The following is a 17,631-nucleotide window of genomic DNA, read 5'->3' on the forward strand; positions in this document are numbered from 1 at the left end:
TCGTGAAGAAAGTCGCCAACCCGCAACGGGCGTAGGTTGAGGCTTTGGAATGGAGAGCTATTCCCCTCCCCCTCTCCCCTTTGACCCCCCATCTATTAATGCATTCGTAACATGAGACCAATAATGGCGCCAAGAACGTGCAGTGAATAGATGGGACAGTACCTGATGGATCTTGATCTTTTTGGATTCGGTTAGTTGTGGCCGCCGAATATTTCTCCGAGGCCGCGTTCCCGGGTATGCGCCCTGTGAAATCGGTACAATCAAACGTTCAACTGCCTTCGAGGCATCGTGTGCTACTTATCCACCGAGTGATGTGAATTGAGACGAAAAGAGGACCAAGAAAAATTTCGCTACGTGAATCTGGCTGTGTCTCATTAGTTATCTCGAATCTCGGGAGGGCTCTATCACCACCCACATCCACGGAATAGCCCTCGCAGTCTCAGCCCAACAGACATATTCATAGTCTATCCACCTGTTCCCGCGGTCCATAGTCTCAAATCTAGAACCTACTAGCGCTTGAAAGCATTTTCCTATTTCGTGATAGCGACTTGGCCTGGTATACGTGCGCCTCCACATTGCTTCTAGGTCCTTCAACCTTCGTCTACGAGCCGACAGGTCCATCGGACCGGGGAAATGTGACAGACCAAGACAGACCTTCTCCAGACGGCCTAGACCAGAAGGAGAGTAAGACGCACAGTGCGTTTAAGAAAAGTATGTCAGCGCGAAGTACTCCTTGACGGCGATCGAGGGTGGACGGCGGCCCCATCCTCGGGCTGCGTCCACCCTCGGCGAGAACTCAAATGCGAACCAGCTAGGTCACTTTGTGTAGTAAGTTGCAGACTCACATGATCAAGAACGCGGTAAGGGTCCGCGGTAAAGATCATGTCTTGGGTATTCTAGAGATTGTAAGCATCCGTACTTCCCCGGAGAGCGCCTTGTTGGTTTAATACCGGGGTTCAGATTGCTTGCTCCCTGATGTGGAATCAACGGCCGGATGCTGGGCCTGCACCCTGGTATCGCCTTCATGCAGCCTATCCGCCGCAGGATCTCGAATCCTCCACAGGCTCAACGCCCACGCACTAACCCCAGTCGCAAGATTAACGTACGCACGAGCTAAAAGGTGGTCTTGATGGGCCACAGATTTCCGGTAAATCCGGGTCAACTTTGGATTCGTCCACGTCCTCTGGTACGTCACTCAATTCGATGTCTACGCCTGTGGTGGGCCTAAAGTCCAAAGATACGGCAGTAGGGAGCGCCGCCGGTAATGCTCTCGCGCCGCCCCCGTCAGACACAGCCTACACAGGTGAGCATGCTTGGTCAACCGCTGGATGATTTATGACTACAAACAGGGATGCCGTTGCATGCCCACAATCCGCATACAGGAAGAAGAAATGTCTCCCTGAATGCTGGGAAAGACAGAGAAGTAGTGGGATATCATGGCTGGTCTTCAAGAACGATGGTGTAGATCCTCGAAGCGGGGAGCCGCCAAGATAGCAAAATGTCATTAAAGCGGGATGGGGAACCGCGTTATCTTACCATACATGTATTTTCAAAGAAGAATAGACTTCGGATGCTTCAAGCTACAGTTTTCCATCGGTATCTTGCCTTCGGAGACACCCACTTGTCCGACTTGTATATCTTCTCAAGCCAATCCTTTTTCAACATTATCCCGAGCAGCATCGAGTCACGAGATCTGACAGTCGATTAACGGGTGGGAACACAAGCCAAGTGCGCCTTACCCTTGTCGTCGAATTCTCCCGGTCATTCGATTGAGAATTCGGTTTGCTCGTGCATCACCGGTTCATGCCACACCCAAGAAAACCACTTGCTCTTTGCGATAACTGCAGTCACACTCGATTTGATACCAAAAGATGGAGGATTCAGGAGCTCAATGGTCCGAGCACTGTGACCCCCTCGTCTTTGTAAGCCATTCCTGACCCAGCTCAATAACTCTCGCAGTAATTCTGCCCAGGCTACCTTCTTCCTAGAACCGTGAAAAGACGGTCTGAGTCAAACGAGAAGGGAGAAGGAAAATGACTAATCAGAATTCAGAACACCAAGACTTTGTACGATGCTGGATGCTCCGTTTACTCGGCGCCCTATGATTGCCAACACAGAGACTCGGCAACTCAGGGCCACTGGCAGTACGGCACTCTTGAAAACCAGAACAGTCCGCAATGTTTTCACCAAGCCATCAATGGGCCCTACAATGTCGACGCGCCTCAAGCTGTTAGCTGGACTCCAGCTCCATCCTCCCTCGATCATGGCTCATCGGGTGGGTTAATTCAGCAAACAAGCACTCTTCCGCCTAGAGTTCCATGGTCGGTCGGCCTGGTCTACAGCTGCTTCGTGCATCAGAACGATGGTACTCGGCCGCAAGAGAATCAAACTATCGACCGAGTGGTCTCCCTAAATGGTCAACACTTCAACCACGATGGGCGGATGAATCATTGGGAGGTTCCCGGGGAACGTGTTTCGACTACGGCGAGCTTGCAAATACCATCTCCGCCGAGATCAACAACTCTATCTTACGGTTCTGCTAGTCCAGAGGATATTGTTTCGCCTCAAGAGAATCGTCTGCTCCATCGCGGTTTCCCGTTATCTGCCGAACTCTCTCAGCCAACTTCGATCAACCCGACTTCGCGGGGCGCCGTGCCTCATCAGCAACCTGAAATTCCTTCTCTGCCTAGTCCACAAGGCGATAGTCGAATCAACAACAAACAATCGCGGTCTCAGAAGCAAGCCTGGAAGCAGTGCTTGACCTCTCCGACAAACAAGTCGAGTCCGCTTGAGCCACCAGAACAACCGGGAAACGCTTGTGGAGTCAAGTCACTTTCTGAAATGTCTTCCAAGCCTTCTCTCTACCATAAGCCAGCGCGGAATGCGGCAGCAAAAGAAAGGGATGAGGGTGGCCGGCTGTTGGAAATTGTCCCTCGGCCAAAAGACACCGAGTCACAAATCTCCAGTCAAGGACGAGAGATAAAGTCAGCTGGTCGACGGAAACGCGTACTGACGGACGAGGACCGACGCGCTGTGGCCGACACCCGCAAAATTGGCGCGTGTATTCGATGTCGTATGCAGCGTCTCAAGGTGAGTTGGCTATGTCCTCTTCCAAGATTGGCAAGGTCGATTGCTACAAAGAAGATGGGATCCTCGATATTGACCATGCGATATTAGTGCGAAGTTGACGCGGCAAATCGCGATGGGCCCTGCTTGACTTGTGCGAAAGTCGACTTGACTTCTTCAAAAGTCATTCACCGCCAGCCGTGCATACGAACCAAACTCGCCGATGTCGTCCTTTACAATGTCAATTACGCTGGAATCGACACGAAGCTGGGTCTTCCCGCCAAGATAATCGAGATCGAGAAGTGGGTTGACGAAGGTGAACATGACATCCAACTCGTAACGCGGGGACTGTGTTCTGTACCGATGAATATCCGGGTTCGCAAGTTCGACAAAGAGTCCATGCCGACGGACCAAATCAACTACTTCTGGATGAACGAATACAAGGGCGAGGTAGAAGAGACGAAACTCGAACCGTATGCTCTTGCCAGTGTGAGTTCGTCGAGGGAGCAGCTGGAAGCTTACATCGAGGCCAACGCGGTGAAGGGCTGGGAGGAGCAAGCCTATCGAGGTGATACCGACCAGCTCATTTCGAAACACTACAAAGCGGCAGTGGAGTACTACAACGATTGTGACCAACATCCCATCGACCGGCGTCTGTTACTCAACTTGTTCAAGTTCCGTTTCGCCCAGCGTGAGTGCTTTTCCCTCTCTGAATCCAGGTTTCTGCATCAATTAAGTTGTGAAAATGTGGCGTTACATGTTCTAACAAGACTCCTTCGCTAGGCATCTTGACACGCCCTTCATGGATCTATAACAAAGATCCGAAGAGTCAAAATTGCCTAGGCATGACACCAGCCAAAGACGAATATCACCCTTTGATCGACAGAATTCCCACCCCGCCAACGACTACCTCGCAACTTCGTTCTATGGCTCATCTGCGACTGGTCAAGTACCACGAGCATATTCTTGAAGACCTTGAGAAACTCTGCTGCAAGAAGATTCGAACATCCTTCTTCACGGTTTATCTCGTGACGTTCATCATGCTCCACGAGCTTGATGCGACTACGGAACACTACAAGAAAAGCCCCTCCTTCTGCGCTGCAAAAGAGGTATTACGCGGTCGTCTACACAGCTTGAGGACTCTTTGCTGATGAAGACTACAGAAAGAAGATAAAGAAGAGTCCTACCAGCAATATTGCGAAGTTGCGAAGAAGAGCGCAAACATCCTTCTGCTTCATTGGCAATATTACCGACGCGCTCCCGAATCATACTGCGCTGCCGATGATTTCCTGGGAGACCATGTTGCCCGATGGTTTTGGACTGGCTTGCAAGAAAGACATGAAGGATTTTGCAGGCAGACCTGGAGGGACATGAAGAATGCTGGTAAGTGAAAACGCTGCCAACACTTACGTTTTAGCTTGACTAACTCTTTGGCAGGCCATTGTACCAATCAAACGTCCCCCGGAGATCCGTTTCACTGGATTTCTCAGATGTTTGATAGCGATTGGAGTCCGAAAAGTATATGGGACCGCGTAGATAACATTATCACAAAGCAGGAACCACCGGCTGAGCCGGCGTTCAAGCCGCGGAAAGCGACGAAATTGCGATGAATGTTTTGACGAATGGAGGCGCGTTGGTGATGGTTTTGCATGGAATACACGAGGAAGGATAGGACTGGTCATTTTAGTGGGAGGTACCCTGCATTTGGACATGAAGCTATCATGGCATGAACTACGATGACGACGAATAGAATCAAAACTCAAGTTGCCCGCACCTGGTTTGAACAGAAGTCTAATATATGGCTCTGAATCCGAGGCACCAATGTTGGGCCTTACAAATGAGGTAGGTCCCTTCTAGTCATGTTGGTTGGCTCTCTAGAATAGGTATATTCCAACACAAATGCAGCGTGGGTGAATGGTAAGGTACTCATAGAAAAAGTCGCACACGCGCTTCTGTGGCTAGCCTATCAAACTTTGCCGTTTCAGCCTTGCCGCACGCGTAGTATCTAGAATTATCCTAGCATGCTATAAATATTCCCCTCGAAAGTATTGGGCATATGTATTCTTGCTTCCCCTACCATGCTGGCCTCATCAACCTCCAGAGATGATCAAGTAGCTGCGTACTGGTAGCTCGTCAACCTAGTTGAAGCAGACCCAGGCGGACAACTGCGGCGTGCTTGTCAGCCTTGGGCGGCTTACTTGTCAGTAGTCTCAGGGGCACCTTAGAGACAATCTCTCCCAACATGATGCCTGAGACCTTCATTGAGAATATCACGAATACCACCTGTCATGGCTGACAACTGTTAGCACAGTACTATGTGTTGTAATCGAGTCATTTATTTCGACCCCCTCGGAAATCATCCTTCGGGCAATACTTTTTAAGCCGTGGGCATGAGACTCCAAGCTGTTGTCAATGGCCTAATTGATCTTCCTCCGGGTGAAGTCAAAATTTTGATGGCTTCGTGCGGCGAGCTCAAGCTGGAACCCATGATGAGTCTACCCATGATGAGTCTCTCATTCGTATCCTTTGAAGAGACACCTCTCGTGCAGCTGGGCAAGCGAAGCACTGGGGACAATCCTCGACGTGAGGTGCCTTAGCTAGCTGAGTGACTGCTGAAGGTGCCTTATTCAGAAGTAGGTAATCCGCAAATCATGCTAGAATACGATGAACAGGACAGCACGCGACAACGTTAGGACACCACCATACTCGTGCGGCTATCTCTACCACCAGAACGCGCTGCGTGCCTTATGTTCCGGCACGCCGGCAAAGGTACTAGCACTATGTAAACGAAGACGCGAGTCCCTATCTACACGCACCGAAAACGAAGTATCGTTCTCAACACACCTCGTGCGCCGATGCTGCCAGCACATCTCATAAGCCTTGCAAACACCAACTCAGGCCTCGCAGTAGGCAATATCGTCCGAGGGAACAAAAGTTCAAAAGTGATAGCACAACCTGGTTTCGATCCAGGGACCTCTGGGTTATGAGCCCAGCGCTCTACCCCTGAGCTATTGTGCTTGAGGCAGCCTGTTTAAAGGCAGATGCTTCGGTAAGACGAGGCTGGGATTTATGGAGCTTGAACGAGTGTGAGTCATCGTGGGTGGATTCATGGCAGCCCCACCGGATTTGATGAACGGTCTTTTCTTAAGCCGTTGTTGTACGAGAAAATATTGCCAGCGCAACATCACTTTACGGAAGAGAGCATGCAAAGAGGTCAAGTTATAGGTATCTTGCGCAGAGTAGACAATATTCCTTTGGTCTAGATTTTGACATCTATGTAGCTAGTGGGCGGGCCAACACGCCATGGTATATTCGCAAGACATGATATTCATGAAAAATGCACAGACTCCCATTTCCTCTCACCACACTCAACGCGTCTAGAAGAGCCAAGAAAGGAAGGTCTTGTAGAACCAACCTCCCTTGCCGCCCTTGCCACCGTTGGCCTCCTTCTCGGCAGCCTTGCGAGCGAGGAACTCCTCCTCCTCGCGGTCAATGATATCCTTTCCGGTGTAGAAGTCGGCCTCGTGGGGCTTGACGCCACGGGTCTTGTAGTAGAACTTGTGGCCGAAGATGAGGATGAGGTAGAGGGGAATGCCAAGGTAGCCGGTGATGAAGGTCTTGTACTTCTCTTTGCCAAAGTCGCCGCCAGTGAAGACATCGTAGTTCTTGGTGAGGGCGATGATGATGCAGAGGAACAGAGCGCCGTAAGAGCCCCAGATGCCGACGGGGGCGACGTAGGGCAGGATCTCGTCGGGGATGTTCTGAGCCTTGCGGGCCTTGCACCACCAGATGTGGGTGACGAGGATCGAGATCCAGGTCAAGAGACCGAAGATGGTGGTGAGGTTGACGAAGTAGCCAAAGACAGCCTTGGAGTCGTTGGACACGTTCATGAAAGCCAGAAGGGCGAACATGGCGGAGAAGCCGAGGGCGTAGATGGGGACACCACGCTTGTCAGTGCGCTTGAAGATGGCAGGGGCGGAGCCGTCAGAAGCAAGACCGTAGAGGGTACGGGAGGCGATGTAGAGATCCGAGTTGGATGCAGAGAAGACGAAGATGCAAATGCAAGCGTTGATGATGTGGGGGATGACCTTGACACCAGCGAGCGTGGCAGCGACGACGAAGGGGGAGGCGGAGGCACCGGTCTGGGCTTTGTTGGCGAAGGCGAGATCCGGAGAGTTGTAAGGAACGAGCATGCCGATGAGGAGGACACTGAAGCAGTAGAAAAAGAGGATACGGTAGAAGGTGAGCTTGATCGCGCGGGGGATCGTCTTGCGCGGGTTTTGAGCCTCAGCGACGGTGACACCGACAAGCTCAGTACCGAGGTAGGCGAAGGTGGCGTTGACCATGCAGGACCAGAAACCATAGAAGCGGCCGGCATCGCCAGTGTCGATGTACTCCCTGAAAGCACTTGGAGGTTGTTAGTTATGGAAACGAGTTGGTTTGGAGGGTGTAAGTTAGACATACCCAGGGTTCTTCCAGTAGCGGAATCCCTTGCGATCGTGGTCGGGGCCACCGCCCAGAGCCAGGACGAGAGAGAAGATGATGATTCCGACAATGGTGACGACCTTGAAACTGGAGAGCCAGAACTCGAATTCACCGAAGAATCTGATACCGAAGTAGTTGATGCAGACAATGGCGACGAGGAAGATGGCGATGAAGACACCGGGGTTGACCTTTTCACGGTCTACCCAGAACTGGATAACCAAGGCGGCGGCTGTGAGCTGGTTGGGAGTGACAATAATGTACTTGAACCAATAACTGAAAGGCAAAATCATAGTCAGCACCTGGTGCGGAGAGAGAATTGAGGTGAAATGGAGGGGGTATTGCGACTTACGTCCAGCCAAGGGCAAAACCGAGCGAGGGGTCGCAGAATCTCGAGGCGTAACCAGTGAAACCAGAAGAGATGGGCAGCCAAGCAGCCATCTCACCGAGACCAGCCATGACGAGGAAGACAATGAAACCGACGAGAGTGTACGAGATGAAGACGGAGCCGGGGCCAGCCTGGGCGAGAGCCTTGCCGGTTCCGACAATGAGACCAGTACCGATGGCACCACCGATGGCAATCATGGTGATGTGGCGGGCCTTGAGACCACGGTGCAGCTTCGTGTCTTCGCTGGTCTCGATACCGCGAATGTGGACATTCTCCTTGAGGTTGTCGTCGTAGGTCTGTGTTTGGTAGCCCGTCTTCTCGATGTCGTGGCCGCCGTGAGCGCCCTCCGAGGAGGACGCCCGCTTGACAAGGCCGTCGCTCATTGTTGCTGTGTGGCGACTGAGTGCGTCGTACACAGAATGGGATGAGACTCTACTTCTGGATTTGGGCGAAGACAGAAGGTTGGGGGATTGACAAGTGAGAGCTCTGGGAGCGAGAGGGATGGGAGAGAAGTGAGAGAGGGCGAGGTACACAACGAGGTAGGGAGGGGGGTTCGAGGTTCTTTAATTAAGATTTCAGCGCCGGCTCGCGGGACCAGGGACGGAGGCGCGATAGAGAGGCTGCCGCATATGAGGGAAGGGTATCCGTCCATAGGTAGCAGCTCGCATCCCGTTTTGACTGACACCCGGCGGCGCCATACCAGCGGGCGAGGCAAGACAGGCAGAATCATAGCTGTCGCTCACACATACATCCCATGTCGCTCGCAGGTTCGTGGGCTGGACCTGGCCTAGCTTGCTTGGGGGTCTTGATGGAGCCTGCAAGACTGGGGCACTGGCGTCGTGCGCTAAGATACACCCGTCAAGGATCCCTGTAGGCGTCGCCGAGTGGTAGTCGGAGACGGATGGTGCTTATGGAGTTCTACATTGTTTTGACTGTTGGTATTACCTTTGGATGTTGGTCGCACTATCTTTCGGTATCTCTTTTACGTTGCGTGTACATGCGTGCCCACAATGGAGACTACGGGGACTAAGGTACCCGCACCACGCTCGCGGTTCTTCGCAGGCTAGCCAGGTGATTGTGGAGAGATAGAGGGAGAATGTGTGTGTAAAGGCCGTGTCTCACAGACAGCTTCTCCATTCTCTCCGTTAAGCCAGTCCAGTCTCTCAGTCAGGGCCCAGCAGTAGTGTACAGTACCGCACTGGTCGAGGAGGGGGACTGGAGGATGAGTGAGGGGAGGGGAATTGTGGTGGAGAAAAAGCCTGTCTACCGGGGTACGAATGGGCCAGGAAACGACAGTACGTAGTAAGACAAGGATAGGCTGATTCTGTGGATGGAGGGGGGCCGTGGCAAGGGTTCACTTGTCTTGCGGACAGGAAGCAAAGACAAAGGCAGCATGGGCAGTTGAGTTGTGGTTTGTAATATCTGTTGGCTGTGATTGGGCACTGGAAAGTTGCGTGTCCAACGCCGTTCAGCCTTGGCGAGCATCATCAGTGCAGTAAGATGGATGGGTGGCGGCGGGCAAGTTTGGAGAAGTATGAGTTGGATGTGTGGAGGTGACGGGAAAGCCATAGCTTCAGCGGGGGCTACGCAGTGAGTTGAGATGAAGAGAACAAGAAAGGGGAGATACGGATACTTGGCAGTCAAAGTCAATCCTTAACGCGGAGTATCGTCAACCGCCGAGCATGAGTCGTGATTCCAAGTCAGCTGTGCCTAGAAACTGCCCAGCTGTCCAGTCCTTCGCGAAGCCAGTTCACGCCAGTCTTACTCGCTGATAGGAAGAGTTGGGGAAAGCTTAGACGCGACAAGCAAAGGAGGATGAGCCCCGAGGTGCCTGAGCAAGCGAGACAGACCCTGGCTCGAGATGGGCAACGATCGGTGGTACCAAGAAAACACCAAGACAATGGCCGAATGCGCGGGATTCCTTCGACGGCCGGACGCAGCAGGTCGATGTGCCAAATTCCAGTTCTGCCACTTCGGTTGCAAGAAACAATTCTAGAGCAACGCCCGCAGAGTGAGCAAATCCTCCAGGTGGTTTCCTCTAGCAGCTTAAGAATTGTCTTGCATCGAGAGATTTGACCCAGACTGTCGAAATTTCCACCGTAATACTAGTCGTACGGACTTACGCGATGATGCTTATCTCTGGGGCAAACTCAGTTTACCCTCATCGTTCCTCTTTCTCCCGATTCATCGCCAACAGCGGGAGATCAACAGACCTTCCATCACGATCAGGTTACAAGTCTTCCGACTACGAGAGAGGTAGTCAGTCCGCCCGGCCACCCGGTACGCCTCTCTCTCTCTCTTTCTACCCTAGAACTTAGCACTGCGCAAGGCAGAGTGCGAGGGAGAGACACGGACGGCGTGCGAATATGCAGGCTTCAGCTGTTTCCGTCCCACAGCGTGGGTGTCCCGGACACGGATAAGGCGTACGGAGTTGGAGTACGGCGACCAGGACGCCAGAACAGGAACCACCACGACCAACACCACCACCACCTCCACCAACTCTCGTCAAGTCACAGAGAGCCAAGAGATAGACGGCTCACGCGATGGCCATCTACTCGGGCAATCTGCGGGGACACTCTCAAGCCACGATTCATACCCTCGCGCCAATCACCGCCAATGGCTCGTGCCCAGATAGGCTGTTCGCTCGCTGAATCGATCCCAAGTATCCGTACTCCATTTGTTGCTGCTGATGGGCAGCGTGATTTTACCTTTACTAAGGTACTAGCAGGCTGGCAGTATTACTGGGAGAGCCTAGCGGGATCCCTCGAGTCGTCGACCCTGCAAGGGAACAGCCAGTCTTCACGAGGCACTGATAGAGATATCGGCGTGGCCGTCTCTGCCCAGTCTCGATGATGTTAACCTAGGTACTGCAACTGCATGGAAGAATAGGCCGTTCGTCGCATCACGTCTGTTCACTGACTGGCTCTCTGACAGCTCAACACCAAGTGGTGGCTGCGTCTGCCAAAAGCTTAGAAAGCGCGCCACTGCGCCATCTGCGCCATCGTGCCCGTGTCCAAGAACCGCCAGCGGCTTGTCCATCTCTTGAATCTCTTGTTGCTTCTTGGAGTCTCAACCTCCCGCAGACGACCCGTTGCTCGGCAGAGGGGATGTGGATAGAGCCGCCGTTGAAGGAAGTCTGCCCCATGATTCCTATTATCTACCCTTCACCATGTGCCCCTCCACGAGTCCACAGGAACAAATGCCCAGGCCAGAACAGAGTAAACGAATACGTACATGTTATGTGAACCTTTTAGGTGTTCAGCTTCACCAGCGGGTCGCCAAATAAGTCTAATCGCGACGCTGACAATAACGCTTATTGATCATATCGTCCGCGTGGGCATTCCATCTTACGTTCTAGAAACGCGCTGCATCTTCCCACCCATCCCCTCTCACCAAGGGCCCCAACCACCATCTTCCCTGCCACTCTCCCCCTCCATCGCTTCTTCAGCTGCTGCCTCGTCCACTCAGAGCCTGGATCAATCTCCCCGCCAAGACGTTTATCTCTGGCCCAAATAAGCAGGTCCTTATCTCCTCCACATGGCCCCTGTACTCCTCTTCCCTGCCTCGGAGTGGGAACTTGGGAAAGTTGAGCATGGGTTTGCCCGAGCTTATCCTCGCCCTTGGCTGACTTTGGCTTAGACTACCGATGGGCGACCTCGGATGGCTTGGGACGGTTCGGCCACTTTACCTCGTCTTATCAAAGCCTGCCAAAGTCAATGGCTGGAAATGTCTTGTCTTGGACAAGTCATAAAGTTGGCTCACGTTCCCGTCTGGCAGTCAGCATCACCTATCCGTACTGCCACTCTGCCATAGAGGCATACCTACAAGTAGACAGAAAAATCTTGCTAGCATGTTTTGTTTCTTGGGAGCCGGGACTGAATGATCACGGCCGCATTAGCCCCGCGAGACCCCGTCGCTTTTGCTCGGGCACCTGGCCGGATGCAAGTCCCCTGCCCACCCATTGAGTGTGCGTCGTACGAATGGCAGAGCGTCCTGTCCTGCGGGAACCATTCCCAAAGAGTCGGCAGCGTCTCTCCCACATCCCAGCCCAAAGGCCCATTCTGCATTTCTCGGGACTCTCTGCGCAGTAATTACATGCTAGCTGGGGCGTCTGGGCTGACTGGGAAAGGTCAGCACTGCTCAGCTGCATGCGTGATGCGAAAATGAGACTCCAGTCCGCTCTTCACCTCAACGTGAACTGACAATGCGCTGGAATGGCGGCGCCAGGGCAGATTTGATGTCTAATTGTCGTCACGCAAACGTGGGACACTCGGCCGGATCGCATACCGAAGGGGATCACCGTGCTGCCTCCCTCTGATTGACGAAAACAAGCCCAACAGCGCCAGATGCGCCGTTGAACTCAGACACCCACTCGCAAAGTGCACAGCCATCCTGGGGGAAGACCCCTTAGCCTGTGGTGCTTGGCGATCAGCGCGTCGTCTTTGACAAGTTTGGGGTCTGCCGTCAGGTAGGTATTCCCAGCTTGCCAGTCAAGAGACAGTCAATAGACAGTCACACAGTCAGACATCAGACTGTCAGACGTGATCCATCCCGTTGTCCCCCAAGGTCCCCAATGCTCCGCAGTGCAGGAATACCGTACATGAGTTCCCAAGTCCCGGTCCCGGTCCCACGCGTTAGTCGAAGATGCAAGCAGCCGACTCGAGGCCGGCTCGTCGTCATCTAAAAGGACCCAGCTCTTAATTCCCGACGTCTGTCCTGGCGCTGCAAGATCTGGGATAGCGGGCGGGACAGAGCAGGGATACTGACTTTGGTACCGTCGGTGAGCAAGTTGAACGGCTATTGAAAGGCTGAAGTCCAAAGATGTCTCCTCTCCACGGAGCAACTTGTGACGAATTCCCTTCCGTCACCGCGAAACGGGTCTTCCATCTACCGTCCAAACAGACTGTGCGAGTCGAAACTATGGTCCCCCGGAACGATGTGCGGGCGTCTGATATTGGTTTCTCTTCTTCTTCCCCCTCCCATTCCCGAGAAAATCGAAACGGCCTCCGCTCTGGCGCTTCCCACTGTTCTCAGAAGTACGAAAAGTAATCAAAATCGCGCCATTCCCAACGCGCCCCTAACCCGAATATTGTGCCGGATCAGCTTTGCCAAGAGGCCCTAGATGCGGTATTTTACCCATCACTGCTCCGGCGACTCGCATGCGCGCCTGGATTTGATATCTTCTCGGCCTTGGCCCGGCTAGGCGCCTCGGACAGTCTCCTAGGCCTGCTAGGCAAACCAGTCTGCCGGTGGCTTGCTCTAGTGCTTTGTGTGCCGAAATCTGCAAAACACACGCTTGAGGCTGCACTAAGAGACCGACTGAGAATTCGCAACGGCGAGAAGACCGTGGAGTTGTTGAGACCTCACAACTCCTTTATCGAACGACGTAACTTTTGTGGTCAGTTTTTTTCGCTTTCAAATAACCGCGATAGACAATGCTGGCATAAGTTAGGTAGCCGAAGACGCGAGGTAGCTGTTGCATCGCAGTTGAATCGATCGTCGATGCAGCCTCTGCGGCCTGAAATAATTGCGAGTCTCGGGATGCTACCCTGCCTTTCCCCTTGCTCACCCACCGACGGCTACTCACGGCCAACACCTCAAAGTTTTTGTGCGTGCCTGAAGGTGCTAGGTATCCCCCTTCACTGGCGTCTTCTACGCATTTTCTAGCGTTTCCATGGCCGCCATCGCCGAGAGAGTAGTTGCTCGTCCCTGGCGCCCCTCGTAAAGTTTCCAAAGTGTGGACAATAACCCATCAAAATCTCTGTGTGTGCAGTGGGTCACTTTTCCCCAGCTCTTCCACATGATGTCTCACGAATCAGTGATGCTTCAAATTGACCAGACCCCAGATGAGACTAACTAGGGCAGTAAGTGCAATATGGAAATCCCCATGTGCATTCGGTAATTCCAGGCCTCCTCCAGGTATTCAGCAGCTCTTGAAAAAGCTTGGGACGAACGCACAGTTGGGGAAAAAGAAGCGATGGGGTAATGGATTGGTACTATGGAGTAAATTTCTCGTAAGAGGTTGGCATTCTAGCGGAACCTCTGTTGACGCCATTCTTCTCTCCCGCAAACACTCAGGCCGCCCAACGATCAGACTTATTGTGCCATCTGTCAAAGAGAGATTCTATTACGTGAAATGGCGGGGAGATTCGTGAATCCGTCTCTTGGCTGTCTTGATTAACCTGGGGTATGGGGTAAGGTAGCGAGGGAGGGGTTCAATGGATGAACCGGAGGCCAAGGCTATTATGGTTCTCTCTTGATTCCGGAGCAGTGAGGAGACAATTTTGACAGATACTGCGCAGAGCGTTCTGGTGTCACAGTCCTCGCTGATTGAGACACGGGAACTCTTGTTTTCCGTAGGGAAACGGATGGTCTCTAATCCCTAGAGTAGAGTACAAGATACAGCGGTCAAGAGATCAGCCTCGGCCGCCGCCGCCTTATCGGGAGGGAGGCTGAAAACGCCAGCTGAAGTCAGCCTAGATGAATGTCTTGACTGCGACGCCCAACGGGACACGTTGCGAAATACAAGGTTTGTTAACGGCATGCAGGACGGGTACGGCTCTCTCATGAGCGTCATTGCTCTTACGGTCAGTTCCGTTGCCGGTCAGCTGAGGAAAGTTAGTTGCTCATGCCGAAGGGGACATGTCGGCTCTCTCAGAGCACTGCGGTTAGCATTCAGGTGGTCCGGCGGCTCCCGCAGACCCCCGACAAGTGGGTGGCCTGAGTTCAATTGCGATGCGATCGACTCAGCCTCAGTAGCGTAGCGTGCCCAGACTAGATCCGCAGACTGTTGAAGTACGAGCGGTCATGTTTGCATGCTGCACTCGTCTGGCACGTGAAGAAAGAACGGATGGCTTCGCATCTGGCAGGGAGTATCATGTCACGGCAGATAATCTTCCTACCGCTATTGTTACATATGATACAATGTAATATGATTCTATTGTCGTGGCCTAAGCCTTAGCCTCTATCCCGAAGCTAGCCAGTGTACAACATGCCAGCGACGCTCGCCGACGTGAGGGTTGAAAGTACGCCGGCGAATAGGGCAGACAAGGCGACTCGTGACACATCTCCGGCGCGTCCGGGAGCAATCTGTGAAAGAACACCGATCTGAGTTCCCAGTGAACCAATGTTGCCAAAGCCCTGCGATTTCTGATCAGTCTTCTACTCTACGTAGGGTTGCGACTCTGTCAAAAGTTAACTTACGCAGCAGGCATAGGTTGCAATGAGCTTGGATCGAGGTGACATGGAGATGTAAGGTTCGACCTTGCTTGACAGAGAGTTGAAAGCAACGTATTCGTTGGTGATGATCTTGATTCCAATGAGCTCTCCCACTGTGAGTAGGTCCTTCTTGGGCACACCCAGACACCAAGCGACGGGGTAAAAGACGTAGCCCAGGACAAGCTGAAGGGTCAATGGGGGATCGTCGATGCCCAAGAACTTGCCAAACCAGCCGAGGATGCCGTTGATGAGGGCGACGAAGGAGATGATGCAGAGGAGAGTGGCGACGATCATGCCGGCCACCTTGATACCGAACCAAGCTCCGTTAGCAAAGGCGTGGATGGCGTTGGCAGCCTTTTCCTCGTCATCCGGAACTGTGATGCTACCGCGAGTGATGCTTTCCTCTGTCTCTGGGTAGCGAAGCTTTGACACCGCAATACTTGCTGGAATAGACATGACGCATGACGAGACAAGAACTTGTGCGTCGAGGCCGAGGCCAATGTAACCAACCAGCACGGATCCCGCGATAGTAGCAAAGCCACAGGTCATGACCTGATGGATCTCGGCCAGCGTAAGGTACGGCACGAACGGCTTGATGAGCATTGCCGATTCACCTTGCCCGACGAAAGGGGTTGCCGTCGCCACCACGGCCTCGGCGCCTGAGACACGAAGCGACCAGAAGAAGAAGACGGCAAACTTCTTGATGAACCATTGCAGGAACCCGCAGTGATAGAGCAGCTGAACGAGCGAGATGAAGAAAATGATGGCCGGGATCACAGAAATGAGAAACCAGGTCAGAGCAGATACTTCAGTCGACGTCAAGAACTCGAGACCCTGCTTTGCGAAACCCAGAAGCGTCCGGGCCATCTCGGAGATGAAGGCAAAGATGTCGTAGCCGACGCCCGTTTTGAGCACGAATACAGCTATGATGAACTGCGTGAGCATCCCGCCGATGACAGTGTGCCAGGGGATCTTCCTCCAGTCGCGGGAGGTGAGGGTGAGAAGACCGATCATGAGAAGCAGGCCAAAGAGACTGATGGCGCGACTGGCACGAGTGTTCTCTCCTACTTCCTCAGGGACCATGGAACCGACAAGGAAGACGCCAATGGTGAGAAGCGCAGCAAGAGGCTGGTGCAGCTTGCTGGGGATCATGTCGTACGCTCTGCCAACGGTGTGCTTCCAGACGAAGCGCAGCGGTACCATGACGGCAGCGGCAGGGAGCCACAAAGTGACGATGCGTATGGTGATGGCGAGATAGACCAGGAAAGACTTCAACCAGCCCATCTTATCGCGCTGGAAGACGAGGCCGACGATCCACCATCTGTCCAGGATTTTTCGGTCAACCGATGCCACCAGACTAGCCACCATGAAGGGGGCATCTGAGAGCATGAGAGAGGTTCTCAACTTACGCTGTGAACAACATCCATACAAACACGTGGATCGGAAGCTTGAACTTCCTATAGAACCGGGCCACTTTCGCTCCCTTGCCCTTGGCATCTCTCATCGAGTCGGTCTGGTTGGTGCCGACCTCCAAGTCGCTCGTGTCGACGACTTCTTCTCTGTCGCGTGACGACTTGCCCGTCTCATCGCCCTTGGGCGGAAGAGAGCGAATAGGAGGGTCCACACCCGCCTCGCCGCCGGGCCCAATCTCGTTCCCGGATCCTCCTCCTCCTCCGTGCTTCTCGGACTTCATGTCGGTGCCAGACATGTCCTCGCCCGGCGCTGCTGCAGTAGTAGGACGCATGGTTCGCTTTTGGCTTGTGTGCCGTGCCGTCCACTGCGCACGGGAATGGTGACGAAGTAGGGGGGAGGTTTGAACAGGACGAGCTTTTCAGGGACTGGAGCCCCGTCCAAGAAAAAATTTGGCGAGTTGTGGAGAGGAATTAGCGGAGCCGGGAGGCGACGTCTTGACCGTGTGGTGATCCAGTAGGAGATGGGACGATGATGCTGGGAGGGGGGAGGTCAGTGCGAGCTTTTGCTGCGCCCACCGGACGAATATCAACTGAGATTAATGAAGATGCTGGGTCTCTACCGTAAGTCAACGAGAAGACGGTAGGCAAGATGGGATGAGACAGGAAGCTTAATGCGGCCTGATAATGGGAGGCTTCTCCGGATCCTCCAGCTTCGCGAATGATCGACGATGTTGCACTGTGGCGGGATGGCGGCGTGTTGCATGTGTTCATCGCCTGACAGCGCGTTCGGGTCTGTCGAGTCGGCCCTTTCTCCGTGTTCCCACTTCGATCCCTTGGCTTTCTTGGGGTTTACTTGAGCGCCACCCAAACTCATTCTTGAGAACCGCGGCGACCGCCGTGGTGCATTGAGGTGCTCCGGCTATCATACGGAAACTTTACCGACAACAACACGTGGCACCGTGTCTAACCGGTGATTCTTATTACCTTCAAGATACTACCTGCCCACTGTTGCGGGGAAGCTGGCGCTGGCGTATTTCTCCACGAAATCGGTTATGCGGAGCTAGA

The 17,631-nt window shown here is 53.4% G+C and overlaps 5 protein-coding genes across 5 annotated transcripts; 1 reads left to right on the forward strand and 4 right to left on the reverse strand.

The window, feature by feature from the left end:
- Positions 1-601: 601 nt before the first annotated feature.
- CCOS01_08092 (uncharacterized protein) lies at positions 602-884 on the reverse strand (the record flags this gene model as incomplete). The annotated part of the gene is made up of 2 exons (XM_060456253.1): positions 602-668; positions 739-884. 2 exons carry the CDS (start codon positions 882-884, stop codon positions 602-604), a joined length of 213 nt encoding a protein of 70 aa, XP_060312527.1.
- A 987-nt stretch (positions 885-1,871) lies between these two features.
- CCOS01_08093 (uncharacterized protein) lies at positions 1,872-4,676 on the forward strand (the record flags this gene model as incomplete). Its single annotated transcript, XM_060456254.1, has 6 exons — positions 1,872-1,922; positions 2,053-3,090; positions 3,178-3,757; positions 3,850-4,175; positions 4,230-4,449; positions 4,504-4,676. 6 exons carry the CDS (start codon positions 1,872-1,874, stop codon positions 4,674-4,676), a joined length of 2,388 nt encoding a protein of 795 aa, XP_060312528.1.
- Positions 4,677-6,443: 1,767 nt separating this feature from the next.
- Positions 6,444-8,319, reverse strand: CCOS01_08094 (amino acid permease; the record flags this gene model as incomplete). The annotated part of the gene is made up of 3 exons (XM_060456255.1): positions 6,444-7,473; positions 7,531-7,824; positions 7,901-8,319. 3 exons carry the CDS (start codon positions 8,317-8,319, stop codon positions 6,444-6,446), a joined length of 1,743 nt encoding a protein of 580 aa, XP_060312529.1.
- Positions 8,320-9,199: 880 nt separating this feature from the next.
- CCOS01_08095 (uncharacterized protein) lies at positions 9,200-9,505 on the reverse strand (the record flags this gene model as incomplete). The annotated part of the gene is made up of 1 exon (XM_060456256.1): positions 9,200-9,505. One exon carries the CDS (start codon positions 9,503-9,505, stop codon positions 9,200-9,202), a length of 306 nt encoding a protein of 101 aa, XP_060312530.1.
- Positions 9,506-14,911: 5,406 nt separating this feature from the next.
- Positions 14,912-16,898, reverse strand: CCOS01_08096 (NupC family nucleoside transporter; the record flags this gene model as incomplete). Its single annotated transcript, XM_060456257.1, has 3 exons — positions 14,912-15,076; positions 15,140-16,475; positions 16,564-16,898. 3 exons carry the CDS (start codon positions 16,896-16,898, stop codon positions 14,912-14,914), a joined length of 1,836 nt encoding a protein of 611 aa, XP_060312531.1.
- Positions 16,899-17,631: the final 733 nt, after the last annotated feature.

This window comes from Colletotrichum costaricense, assembly GCF_030867565.1.
Source record: "Colletotrichum costaricense strain IMI 309622 chromosome Unknown Scaffold_8.1, whole genome shotgun sequence".
In the NCBI taxonomy this organism is placed as follows: Eukaryota; Fungi; Ascomycota; class Sordariomycetes; order Glomerellales; family Glomerellaceae; genus Colletotrichum; species Colletotrichum costaricense.